Source organism: Bufo bufo, chromosome 7, assembly GCF_905171765.1.
Source record: "Bufo bufo chromosome 7, aBufBuf1.1, whole genome shotgun sequence".
Classification (NCBI taxonomy): Eukaryota; Metazoa; Chordata; class Amphibia; order Anura; family Bufonidae; genus Bufo; species Bufo bufo.
The window spans coordinates 23,744,818-23,757,881 of NC_053395.1; the positions used below are offsets into that span (position 1 = coordinate 23,744,818).

Here is a 13,064-nt window from a genome sequence, read left to right on the forward strand (position 1 = left end):
AACCCAAGCGTGATCATATCCTGCTTATGTCCACAATACATTATTCCCCATTACTGTGCCATTTACTCACCTGTCAGAGGTTACATCCATATGTGAATATCTGTTTGCAACTTACATACAGACATAATCTACATAAACAATAGAGTCTCTTTGTTTATCTTGAGCTGACCCTGAGTTACATCCTGTATTATACTCCAGAGCTGCACTCACTATTCTGCTGGTGCAGTCACTGTGTACATACATTACATTACTTATCCTGTACTGATCCTGAGTTACATCCTGTATTATACTCCAGAGCTGCACTCACTATTCTGCTGGTGCAGTCATTGTGTACATACATTACTTATCCTGTACTGACCCTGAGTTACATCCTGTATTATACTCCAGAGCTGCACTCACTATTCTGCTGGTGGAGTCACTGTGTACATACATTACTTATCCTGTACTGACCCTGAGTTACATCCTGTATTATACTCCAGAGCTGCACTCACTATTCTGCTGGTGCAGTCACTGTGTACATACAATACTTATCCTGTACTGATCCTGAGTTACATCCTGTATTATACTGCAGAGCTGTACTCACTATTCTGCTGGTGGAGTCACTGTGTACATACATTACATTACTTATCCTGTACTGACCCTGAGTTACATCCTGCATTATACTCCAGAGCTGCACTCACTATTCTGCTGGTGGAGTCACTGTGTACATACATTACTTATCCTGTACTGATCCTGAGTTACATCCTGTATTATACTCCAGAGCTGCACTCACTATTCTGCTGGTGCAGTCACTGTGTACATACAATACTTATCCTGTACTGATCCTGAGTTACATCCTGTATTATACTCCAGAGCTGCACTCACTATTCTGCTGGTGCAGTCACTGTGTACATACATTACTTATCCTGTACTGATCCTGAGTTACATCCTGTATTATACTCCAGAGCTGCACTCACTACTCGGCAGGGAAAAGCTACAAGTACATTGGTCCCTTTGTTCTCAGGATACTATGTATGATACGCCATAACATACACACACACACAGAAATACTCATTTAATGTTGTTTCCTAGCTAATACAGGTCATTACCTCATCAGCCACTTGCTCTTTAATGTACGAAATAGGGACCCCCAAAAGATGAAGTTGCTGGTCCCCTCTCCAACTGAGGCCTGCAATTTTAGAAGGCTCCTAAAACAAATATTAACGGTTACTTACATATTATATAATGAGGACTGTAGGATGCGGCATCAGTTTATGATTGGTCCCATAGTTCTACCCCCGCAGGCACTCCGCAATGTAGAGTTGCAGCACCGCAGCCCCTTACCTCTGAGGCAGAATTACTCACCTGAACCCCTGTCCCATCCTGATCGTCTCTCAGAGTCATATAAACCCTGGTGCCATCACTGGAAGTCACATTGATGTAGTCCTCCAGTACAGGGGGGCGCATCAAGACACGCTTCTGCTCGGTTTCTGTCGGGGAGACTTGTAGCGGAGCCATATCACTGACGTCAAACACATCGCAGCTCAAAAACTTCAGATTTCTGTAGAGAGGGAGCAACGGTTAGAGGGCTCCCCACAGGAACTCCTCTAGTCTAAAACTGGTCCATGAACAAGGACTGTCAGCATGACTGCTGCATGTACCGCGTGCATACTTGTTTCTGTATGGACAGGATATAAGGCGGGGAGGGGGGGGGGTCATACCCCAGCCAGAAATCTGCCAGTATGGACGAGACGCTTATAACAAAATGGGAATCTTTGGGATAGAGCAGCGGCCTCTGACCTGTGCCTCTCCAGCCAGTGTGAGACTAAAACTGTCAGGGGATGCTGGGGGTTATAGTTTTACAACAGCAGGCGGGCCACAGGGATAAAGAAGAACCTGCAGATCACACCTGTCTTTCTTCTGTGTGGGATGGGGGGATGGCGGAGGAGTGATGTCATCACTTGGCGTTGGGCTAGCCGCAAATCGCTCAGTAGCTCCAAAGTCCAGCTTCTTCACTGCCTCCATTTTGGGGCGTTTAGCTTTAGGCGCTAGAAAAAGATGGAAAAAAATAAAAATTATATTTTACTTATATTCCTTTCTATTAAAAATAAAATATAATAGGATAACAAAGTTCTCCAGCTTTCTAGTTCGCGTTGCTTTTTAATTCCTTGCCGTATTCAAGATCTCTGCTTGCCGTCAATGGATATAAGAAATTCTTGCTCCCATTTCCAAAGCTTAAAAAATGTGTACAGACCTAATACTGCTCACAGCTGAGGGTTTGTTGCAACCGTTTCCAGTCAAGAGAATCCCCTGTCACAGCTCTCTCACACGAGCAGAAGCCGTGCGGGTAATCCGCTGCGTGAATGAGAGCAAAACCCCGCACCGGACAGCAGAGACACGGGGCTTGGCTGTCTTTCACGCAGCAGATTACCCGCACGGCATCCACTCGTGTGAAAGAGCCCTTAGGCTATCTACAGGCGCAGCTGAAAGGGCTCATGCACACGACCGTTGTTGTTTTGCAGTCCGTTTTTCACACGTTTTTTTTTTTCCGATTAAGTCCTCTTCCGTTCCGTTATTGAACAAAACACATCCATATGTTTTCCGCATTTGATCAGTTTTTTGCGGATCGGAAACAGCAACGTAAATTAATCAAACACATGAGCAATATGGGCTGGGCATAGCATTTCTACAGTATAGATCCGCAAAATACGGATGTGTTCCGTGTGCGTTCCGTATTTTTTTGCGGACCCATTGACTTGAATGGGGCCTCGGAACCATGATTTGCTGACAATAATAGGACAGGCACTACTTTTTTGCGGAACGGCCGTGCGGACAAACGGAAACGGAATGCACACGGAGTAGCTTCCGTATTTTCTACAGCCCCATTGAAGTGAATGGTTCCACATACGGGCCCGCACAAAAAAACCGGAACGGAAGCGGAAAGAAAATACGTTCGTGTGCACGAGCCCAAATACTGTCGATTTTGCTGAAACATTTTCATGTGGCAAATCCGCAGGGTTGTCAGTAGCAGCAAAAAAAACTGCATAAATCGACCCCTGGTGTGGATCGGAAATCCGCAGCATGTCAATATGCTGTGGACCGCCATCGTGGATCCATTCTTTGCACTGGAGACAGCGAGACCCACAGCCATTCCTGGGTCTTTTCCGCTGTATTTTCAGTCTTGTGTGGACAGAGCCTAAGGCCTCTTTCACACGAGCGTGACGGATTAGGTCCAGATGCGTTCAGTTTTGTCTGCGATTGCGTTCAGTTTTTTCCACGCGGCTGCAATGCGTTTTTCAGGCGCGTGATAAAAAAAAAAAGCTGAAGGTTTACAAACAACATCTCTTAGCAACCATCAGTGAAAAACGCATCGCATCCACACTTCCGGATGCGATGCGTTTTTCACTGAAGCCCCATTCACTTCTATGGAGCCGGGGCTGCGTGAAAAACGCAGAACATAGAACATGCTGCGATTTTCACGCAACGCAGAACTGATGCGTGAAAAAAAAAAACGCTCATGTACACAGACACACTGAAATGAATGGGTCAGGATTCAGTGTGGGTGCTATGCATTCACGTTACGCATTGCACCCGCGCAGGAAAGCTCGCTCGTGTGAAAAGGGCCCGAGGGTGCCATCACGCTGCACTTGCAGTGTACATTGGGTGTAGGTGCCGAAAATCTCTCGGCTTATGTCTCCTTTGTATTCATAGGCCCCCATTGACCCCGCTGAGTCTCCTGTTGTCCGCCATCTTGCTGGTATATGTTGGAATACCCTTTTATACTGTACTACGCTCTCTATACAGAGGCATCAAAAAATGTATACCAAGCAGCATATGGTTCTTTAAAGGGGGATTCCTATCTCACACGTTGATGGCATATTGCTGGGCTATGCCATCACTGTCAGATGGGGGTCCTATTTTGGAGACAGGAGCAAGTGTCAGAGGTGGGTCCCTCCCCTCGCTGATGGTATATCCTAGGGATATGCCATCAATGTCGGAGAGGGGATACCCCTTTAAAGGGGTTGTCCGGGTTCAGAGCTGAACATGGACATAAGCTCCCCTTCACTCGATTACCATGTGTGAGTGGAGGGCACCGCGCAGGGCAAGGGTTTTTCTTTACTACCGGCCCCGCACACGGCAAGGGCGAGCTAGAGATGCTCCGATGCTCCGCTCAGACATGGTAAATAAGTGAAGGGGGGCCTATGTCCGGGATCGGCTCTAAACCCGGACAACCCCTTTAACATGGGTACCTATGGAAGCCATGTGCCAATGTATGTATACCTGCACCATTAAAGGGGGTTTTCCACTTTTTCCACTTTCCCCATATTGATGATCCTCAGAGGGTAGGTCGTCCATATCGGATCGGCGGGGGTCCGGCTCCGTGCACCCCCGCCGGTCAGCTGTGTGACGGGAACTCACAACTTGATATTAACAACCAGGTCAGTAATATAGGGGGAAGCAGAAAACCCCTTTAAAGGGCTTTTCCGAGACTTATAGACTAATGGCCGGTACTCAGCAAAGGTCTTCAGTGTCTGATCGGTGGGGGTCCGACATCTATGACCCCCACCGATCACCTGTTTGAGAAGGCAGGGGTACTGGCAGTGTCTCTCTACGACCCCCTCCCATCCATTCTGGAACCACCGCTGTAAGAAGTACAGGTGAAACCCCCGGGGGGGGTAAATAATAGCGTTCCCGTTCATTGACAGCAATCAGAGATCTTGAACCCATTGGAGGCAGGTGTGAGTGGCACATACTGGGCGGAGGCTGGAGGAGGCTGTCGGAGAGTTCGTCCTCTTCTGACAGGTGGAGGAAGGCCGCGCCCCGCTTCTTAGAGTTCGCGCCCGCCAGGCTGCCATTAGCGCTGTGGCTGTCGGCGGCTTCTACGTGATCGCCGGAGGTAATCGCCTCTTCAAAAGACAACTTCTCGCGGAAGCGTGAGGTTTTGGCCGCGTATCGGGAGGGGGGGTCATCTGTCAAAGATACAAGATAAGGCGTTAGGTACAGGAAGGTATATTATTTCATGACCGTACTTTGCAGAACTACAACTCCCAGCATGCCCTGACAGCCTGCAGCTTTGTGACAGCTGCTCTAGGAGTTTGTTACAATGTGTCAGCGCAGATAGACAGCAGCTGTGGGTGCACAGACCAATACAGATTACCATTGGCTGACAGCCAGCAGAGATCTTGAAACCGCTGGAAAATGGAAACCTGTATTTGTATCAGACTGCAGACAGCGCAGCGGCCGGCGTCCTCACCTTCCAGCTCGGCCAGAACCTCCAGCTCGGAGGAGAACTGCGCCTCGTACTCATCCTCTATGCCGTACAGGTCATACTCGTCCATGTCTCTCACACAGACACCGACATTCCCGCCAAACATCCACTTCCGGGTGAGGCCATTCAGAGTGTCACGTGTTCTGCCCGCTCCTGGCTTCTGATTGGCTGAGGCGAGGACAGCGGCTCTGGGATTGGTTAGAACGCGTCCAGCGTGGGATAGAGCGCAGTGTGGTCTGGAGCGGAGGAAGGTAAACACCGGGGGCGGAACCGCGGCTGTGTGTACTGTGTCATATAGGGAACCGTGCATGTGACGTGTGTGTGTACTGTGTCATATAAGGGAACCGTGCATGTGACGTGTGTGTGTACTGTGTCATATAGGGAACCGTGCATGTGACGTGTGTGTGTACTGTGTCATATAGGAAACCGTGCATGTGACGTGTGTGTGTACTGTGTCATATAGGGAACCGTGCATGTGACGTGTGTGTGTACTGTGTCATATAGGAAACCGTGCATGTGACATGTGTGTGTACTGTGTCATATAGGGAACCGTGCATGTGACGTGTGTGTACTGTGTCATATAGGAAACCGTGCATGTGACATGTGTGTGTACTGTGTCATATAGGGAACCGTGCATGTGACATGTGTGTGTACTGTGTCATATAGGGAACCGTGCATGTGACGTGTGTGTACTGTGTCATATAGGAAACCGTGCATGTGACGTGTGTGTACTGTGTCATATAGGAAACCGTGCATGTGACGTGTGTGTGTACTGTGTCATATAGGGGAACCGTGCATGTGACGTGTGTGTGTGTACTGTGTCATATAGGAAACCGTGCATGTGACGTGTGTGTACTGTGTCATATAGGGAACCGTGCATGTGACATGTGTGTGTGTACTGTGTCATATAGGGAACCGTGCATGTGACATGTGTGTGTGTACTGTGTCATATAGGAAACCGTGCATGTGACGTGTGTGTGTACTGTGTCATATAGGGAACCGTGCATGTGACGTGTGTGTGTGTGTGTACTGTGTCATATAGGGAACCGTGCATGTGACGTGTGTGTGTGTACTGTGTCATATAGGGAACCGTGCATGTGACGTGTGTGTGTGTGTACTGTGTCATATAGGGAACCGTGCATGTGACGTGTGTGTGTGTACTGTGTCATATAGGGAACCGTGCATGTGACGTGTGTGTGTACTGTGTCATATAGGGAACCGTGCATGTGACGTGTGTGTGTGTACTGTGTCATATAGGAAACCGTGCATGTGACGTGTGTGTGTACTGTGTCATATAGGGAACCGTGCATGTGACGTGTGTGTGTGTACTGTGTCATATAGGGAACCGTGCATGTGACGTGTGTGTGTGTACTGTGTCATATAGGGAACCGTGCATGTGACGTGTGTGTGTACTGTGTCATATAGGGAACCGTGCATGTGACGTGTGTGTGTACTGTGTCATATAGGGAACCGTGCATGTGACGTGTGTGTGTACTGTGTCATATAGGGGAACCGTGCATGTGACGTGTGTGTACTGTGTCATATAGGGGAACCGTGCATGTGACGTGTGTGTACTGTGTCATATAGGGAACCGTGCATGTGACGTGTGTGTGTGTACTGTGTCATATAGGGAACCGTGCATGTGACGTGTGTGTGTGTACTGTGTCATATAGGGAACCGTGCATGTGACGTGTGTGTGTACTGTGTCATATAGGAAACCGTGCATGTGACGTGTGTGTGTACTGTGTCATATAGGGAACCGTGCATGTAATGTATATATGATGTATCCGTGCATGTATACTATGTGTATTGTATCATGTGTGTAACCGTGCATGTAATGTGTCATATATGTACTGTTCTGTATGTAACTGTGCATGTGATGTGTGTAATGTATGTAACTGTTCAAGTTATGCATGTATAATGTATGTAACCGTGCATATGACGTGTGTGTAATGTATCATACATGTAACCGTGCGTGTATACTATGTGTAATGTCATTTATGTACATGTATATAATGGATCATATATGTAACTGTGCATGGAATGTATATAATCATGTCTGTTTATGATGTATGTGACCGTGCTTGTATACTATGTATCCATATAATATATAGAACTGTATGTGTGTATAATGGGTATGTATACAGAAGTGTATGTGTGCGGTATGTATGTTCAGGTGTACAAGCTTTATGTACGTGTCTTATATATAGGCGTGTGTGTATACACAGATGTGTAGCGTTTCAGCAGTGTATGTAGATGTAAAGGTTATAGTTTTGTGTATATACTTAGACTATAGGTGCACACAGATGTGCAGGAGGTAGGTATGGTGCCTTATATCTATATGACACCCCCGCCCCTCATGTCTTGTTCTCCCGGCAGCGGGTCCGTACGTGTCCATGGAGCCGGGCAGTATAGAGAACCTGCGGCTGCTGTACCAGAGCCCGGACTTCCTGGTGGTGAACAAGCACTGGGACATCCGCATAGACAGTAAGATGTGGTATGAGAAGCTGACCGTCCAGCGGCAGCTCATGCACCGGTTCCCCGAGCTCGCCGACCCCGACACCTACTATGGCTTCAGGTGAGGCGCTCTAAAAGTCTGACCAGTTGTTTCAGTTCTGTCTCTTTCAGGGAAAGCTGGGTGACTACCAACATGGCCGCTGTTAATTCACCCAGGCTCCCACATGGTAAATGTGCCTAATGGTGCAATCATAGAGAAGTCCTTAAAGGGGTTGTCTCATCTGAAACATTGGTGGCATATTGGGAGGATAAAACGCAAGGATGCGCCACTAATGTCCGATGGGTGCGGGTCCCGCTTCCGGGACCATCACCTATCTCCAGAACAGGCCACCAAAAGTGAAGGAGGGCACACCGCACACGTTCGGCGTGCTCTCAAATTATTTCTATGGGAGCTCCAAAAATTGCCGAGCAAGTGCACTCCAATAGAAATGAATAGAGAGTGCACTGTGCAAGCGCGGCCACCGCTCCATTCAATTCTATGGGCCTGCCTTAGATAACTGAGCCAGTGCTCGGCTATTTTGAAGAACCCCCCTATTAGTGAATAGAGGGCGGCTGCTCTCTGCTCACCTCAGGGGGTCTCACTTCTGGGACCTGCACCTGTCTGACATTGGTGGCTTATCTTAGTGATATGCCCCTTTAAGGATTGTAATGGCGGCCATATTGGTCACCCGCCGCCCCTAGAAACAGATATCCTGTAGCTTGGGAACGACTGAAAAGAATGACGTCTTTGAAAAAGCTGGGCGATTACCAGTATGGCTGCTGTTCTCACCCAGCTTTCCCGGGCTCCTGGAGACCACATTGTCCTATTGATCTTGTAGTAGATCTCCTGCTCCGTCTGGAGTTGACTCTTCGGAAATCCAGGAACGCTGGGGACTGTAATAACAGCCATTGTGGTCTGCCCACCGCTTTAATGCCCCTCCGATCGCATTTCTTTCTTCTTTCAGATTCTGCCATCAACTTGACTTTTCAACCAGCGGGGCTCTCTGTGTCGCCCTCAACAAGGAAGCCGCAGGGCGGGCGTACAAGTGCTTCAAGGAACGTACCGTCACCAAGGCGTACCTGGCCCTGGTAACTATGACGTCTCCTCCCACCTGCGTCCGTTGCATATTTCTTCACACCCGCTTACACTATCTCTCCTGCGCAGGTCAGGGGCATCGTTGCAGAGAACCGCATGACAATTACCCGGGCCATTGGCAAGAACACGCAGGACGGTCTGACACACATGATGTGCGTAGAAGGGACGGAGGGTGAGTGGCGGGCTTGATGTTTTAAAGGGATTGTCCACAGCTGTGTCAATAAAGCTGATTGAAGGCAATGTAGGATGCAGATGACATACTGATGTTAGCACTGGTGCACTTCTCGAGGACAACACAGTGGTCAGTCTGACATCACTAGAGAAACCCTAGTGACATCATTAGCCAGGGGGCTTTAAAGGGGTTGTCCGGTTTGAGGAAAAAAGCGGACAACCCTCAGGATCCGCCTGGTAAGTACTGCTCTGGTCCTCCTGGCTGGGCTCTACTTACCTGGTTGCAGCTTTGACGTTGTGTTGACAACGTGTGACTGCTGCAGCCAATCACTGGCCTCAGATGTGTAGTCCGAGGTCCTAGAGAGAGCCATGTAGCTGCATGCTCATATTGCCTCCTATGGTCTTAAAGGGAACTTGTCACTGTGTTCATTCTTCCCTTCAGGCGGCACGAGTTAGTGACAAATTCCCTTTAACATGTGAAATTAAATGAAAAAATGATGCAACTTTGAAAATAATAGTAACTAAAAATTTCCTGCCATTGTGTATACAGCTTCTGTGCAGAATGAGGGGTCTCCTTGGTAACAGACTACAACCCCCCCCCCCTTCCCCCAGTGTAGTCTGATCCTGCAGTCACGTGTTACTCCACTCCATGTGCCCCTTCCATCTTATTATGGGACAAACCGAGGTTGGTCGTATTCTGTTACCATGGAAACGCTTAGTTCTGCATAGGAGCTGTAAAGTAAACAACGAGTAGCTTCGTCTTGTATTTCGGATGCATGGTTTTGGGGTTTTATCTCTTAGTGGAGGATATGTTTCATGTACATTGAGACAGGTCAGAGTCGGGGGACTTCTGAATGGCAAAATGGATTCCCCTTCCAAACAATGCGATGCAGAATCTTGTCCGAAATCTGCGTGAAAATATCACCGTGTGAACATAACCTAATTCTTCTGTTCCTGACCCTCCAGGATGCGAGAATCCGAAACCTTGTCAGACCGACCTCCTCGTCCTGCAGCGTGGATTATACAAAGGCGATCCGGTCACGAAAGTCTTATTACAGCCGCTAACAGGTAGCTGGTAATGGAAACCAACCTGGGGTCTAGTGAGCGCCATAGTGTCTATTGCTCCCTGTTATCAGCCAGTTAGAGATGCGGGCAGCTTTAACCCTTAGGAAACTTTTAGGTAATTTTTCTTCCCTATATTCCTTGAGCCATAACTTTTTTATATTTCTGTTTGGGGGCTTATTTTTTGCGGGACAAGGTATACTTTCTAATGCCACCATTTAATATGGCATACAATGTAGTGTGAAGCGGGAAAAAATTCCAAATGGGTTGGAATGGGAAAAAAACACATCTCTTCACCGTTTTATGGGTTATGTTCCCACGGTGTTCCCTTTACGGCAAAACTGACCTGTTCCCTTCATTCCCTGGGTCAGTACGATTACAACTATACCACATATGTATAGGATTTTTATGTCTAAATAGTGTAAAAATAAAAATATATTTTTTTTTTTACATCACCATATTCTGACCCCCATAACTTTTTTATAGTTATGTCTACTGAGCTGTGTGGGGCTCATTTTTTGCAGGACAAGCTGTAGTTTTTATTGATACCATTTTGGAGTGCGTGACTGATCACATTTTATGAAATTTTTTTGGGTAAGAGAAGTGATGAAAAGATGGCAAATTAGCCATTTTGACCCTTTTTTCCGTTACGCCATTCACCGTATTGTAAAATATTTGTATATTACAATAGTACAGGCTTTTTTTGGACGCGGTGATGCCCATGATGTTTATTTTCTGTTAATTTATGTATTTATTTTCTTATTCTATGGTGATTTAAACTTTTATATTTAAAAAAAATAATTATGTATATTTTTTAATTTTTGACGATTTTGAAGCTCGTATTTAAACCTACAAAATATTTTTTTTTAAATTCTGAACAATCTTTTAGACCCATGAGTTGTACAGAATTGCTCATTTCTTATGTTGGCCTGCCAAAATAAGAATTGCAGCTTCAATACCTTGGGTCTCTTCAGAGAGACCCAGGTATTGAATTCAATTACCAGCATCCTCATCGGCCGCAGAGGATGGCGTTAAGAAGCCAGGAAGCTCGAGCTTCCGGGTTTTTACCCTTAAGATGCCGTGATCTCACTTGATAACGGCATCTAAAGGCTTTAATGGCCGCAATCGGCATTATTGCCGGTCGCGGTCATTAGCCGCCAGTCTTTGCTGTTTGAAAACAGCAGAGACCTGCCAGCCATAAGGCCCGCTGCACACGCGAGCAGGCGCCATGTTTGCACATATATACGGCGCTGGTAGCAAACAGGTTAAAATTCATAGTTAGAGACCCTTTAAAGGGCCGTTGCACATATTTTAGGCTTTATGGTCATTCAGTGCACCTAATATATTACATATCTCACCTGCAAGTAATATTAACCCTTTCCTTGCATTACAGGCCGCACCCACCAGCTCAGAGTCCACTGCAGCGCTCTGGGGTACCCCATCGTGGGGGATTTTACCTACAGCTTTAAGACAGACACAGAGCCCTATAGGATGATGCTTCATGCCCACTACCTGCGCATCCCCAATGATCGAGAGCTCATTGAAGTCATGGCGCCTGACCCCTTCCAGCCGGAGCTGGACCCCAGCTGGGCACCCACAGAGACCATCCACTGCCTGAGCGACGCCATGGCTGAAACCGTCAGCAAGGCGGTGGAGTCAGTCTGTAAGGAAGAGGTGCGGAAACCGCCAGAGCGCAAGAAGGAGACGGAGCAGGAGCGAGCTGTGTGTGAGCAGTGGTTGTCGGAGTGGGCCGGTGAATAATCCGCTATGTCCCAGTGATGCTTTACTGTATAGTCAGAATATTGCCCTGCACCCCCGTCACCTCGCCCGAGTACCATTTTAGCAGTAGTTCTCTGCACTCACAGGACCGCAATGCACCGCTTCTTACCTGTCACAGCACTTCACCAGCAAAACCGCATCTGCGACTGCTTGTGCGTTTTTAATCCGCGAGAAAAGAGTTGTCAGTGAGGACAACTGCGTTTTTAACAGTTAGACTTGTCCGTGACTTACCTAAAGACTATGTGGTGAAGAAAGGGTGGAAGGTCTTACGGGTAAATGTAAGTCCCCGGTCGTTCTGCCTGTCGGGGAGCTTCCATAAAAGTTGGCAGTGGTCACCCAGCTTTCTTGAACTGTGACATAGCAGATCTTCTTAGCTATGCCCTGATACGCCCATCTCAATATGGCTGCATAGTTGGGTAGATTTGATCTTCGGGAGTCTGAAAAAGCGGTGTGACAACGCTCGTAAGATCAGTGGTTGGGGGGGGGGGGGGGTATTGCTACAGAACTAAGCAAATTTGCTGTTCTAGGGGCTGGAAAAGCTGGGTGAGGGTGACCATCCCTGTTATGGTAAATTTGATTTTACCTACCAATATTTTACCAGTTTAACCTTCAGTTGGGGCAAAATGTCAGTTTTAACGTTTAAGCTTAAATTTTCGGACTCCAATAATCCCCAAATTTGGGTCAGGGCAAAATGGGGGGGGGGAAAAAAAACCTCCACTATATTAACTGCGTTATGGTTGAAGCTTGGGATGAAGCCGCTAAAGCCATACTTAGCTTTTTGTGATGCACTTCCGAAAGTTTTCTATAGAACGCCTCCGGACAGCGCTCCGTTATTATTTTTCTACAGATCAGGTCAGTTAACTACAATGAATTTTATACATATTATGATCACTGTGGCTTCCAATAGGTAAGTTATTATAGCTATGTATATAGGGGTCACCTACCCACCTTCTAGATGTAGTTGCTGTTGTTCTTAAAGGAATGTTGGGGGCAGATGAGCGGAGGGTGACGAGAAAATCTATGTTGTGCTCCGCCCGTGCCCTAGACATATCACAGAGTATGAACGTTGACTGGGGTCTCCCTTTAACCCTTAAAGGAGTGGGCCAAGTATGAAAGTTATCCCCTAATAACAGCATAGGGGATAACTAGATAACTGGGACCACCACTGATCCCGAGAACAGGGATCCCTTCTAGTCATGATGGAGCTGCAGG

General features: G+C 47.3%; 2 protein-coding genes across 4 annotated transcripts in view; one reads left to right on the forward strand and one right to left on the reverse strand.

Annotated features, from left to right (window-relative positions):
- CHTF18 (chromosome transmission fidelity factor 18) overlaps positions 1-5,365 on the reverse strand; it is a 61,688-nt gene extending 56,323 nt beyond the window's left edge. For both annotated transcript variants that reach the window (XM_040441225.1, XM_040441223.1), the window contains exons 1-5: positions 5,234-5,365; positions 4,734-4,949; positions 1,889-2,027; positions 1,345-1,540; positions 1,089-1,187 (exon numbers count right to left, since the gene is read on the reverse strand). In XM_040441225.1, the coding sequence (XP_040297159.1) occupies positions 1,089-1,187; positions 1,345-1,540; positions 1,889-2,027; positions 4,734-4,949; positions 5,234-5,354 (771 nt within the window). In that variant the 5' untranslated portion in view covers positions 5,355-5,365. The remainder of the gene's footprint in view (positions 1-1,088; positions 1,188-1,344; positions 1,541-1,888; positions 2,028-4,733; positions 4,950-5,233) is intronic.
- A 55-nt stretch (positions 5,366-5,420) lies between these two features.
- Positions 5,421-12,551, forward strand: RPUSD1 (RNA pseudouridine synthase domain containing 1). 2 transcript variants are annotated; one of them, XM_040440202.1, is made up of 6 exons: positions 5,421-5,499; positions 7,628-7,826; positions 8,710-8,833; positions 8,910-9,012; positions 9,978-10,079; positions 11,467-12,551. In XM_040440202.1, the coding sequence occupies exons 2-6, from the start codon at positions 7,645-7,647 to the stop codon at positions 11,832-11,834; spliced, it is 879 nt and encodes a 292-aa protein (XP_040296136.1). In that variant the 5' UTR covers positions 5,421-5,499; positions 7,628-7,644; the 3' UTR covers positions 11,835-12,551. The 2 variants fall into 2 exon arrangements, with proteins under 2 accessions (XP_040296136.1, XP_040296137.1); XM_040440203.1 differs by lacking the exon at positions 5,421-5,499 and having other exon boundaries at positions 7,370-7,826.
- The last annotated feature ends 513 nt before the right edge of the window (positions 12,552-13,064 follow it).

Coding starts and splice junctions, on each gene's coding strand:
- RPUSD1 (XM_040440202.1), top strand. CDS start 7,645: ATGGAGCCGGGCAGTATAGAGAACCTGCGGCTGCTGTACCAGAGCCCG. Junction 7,827..8,709: donor GACACCTACTATGGCTTCAG/GTGAGGCGCTCT, acceptor TTCTTCTTTCAG/ATTCTGCCATCAACTTGACT. Junction 10,080..11,466: donor CTTATTACAGCCGCTAACAG/GTAGCTGGTAAT, acceptor CTTGCATTACAG/GCCGCACCCACCAGCTCAGA.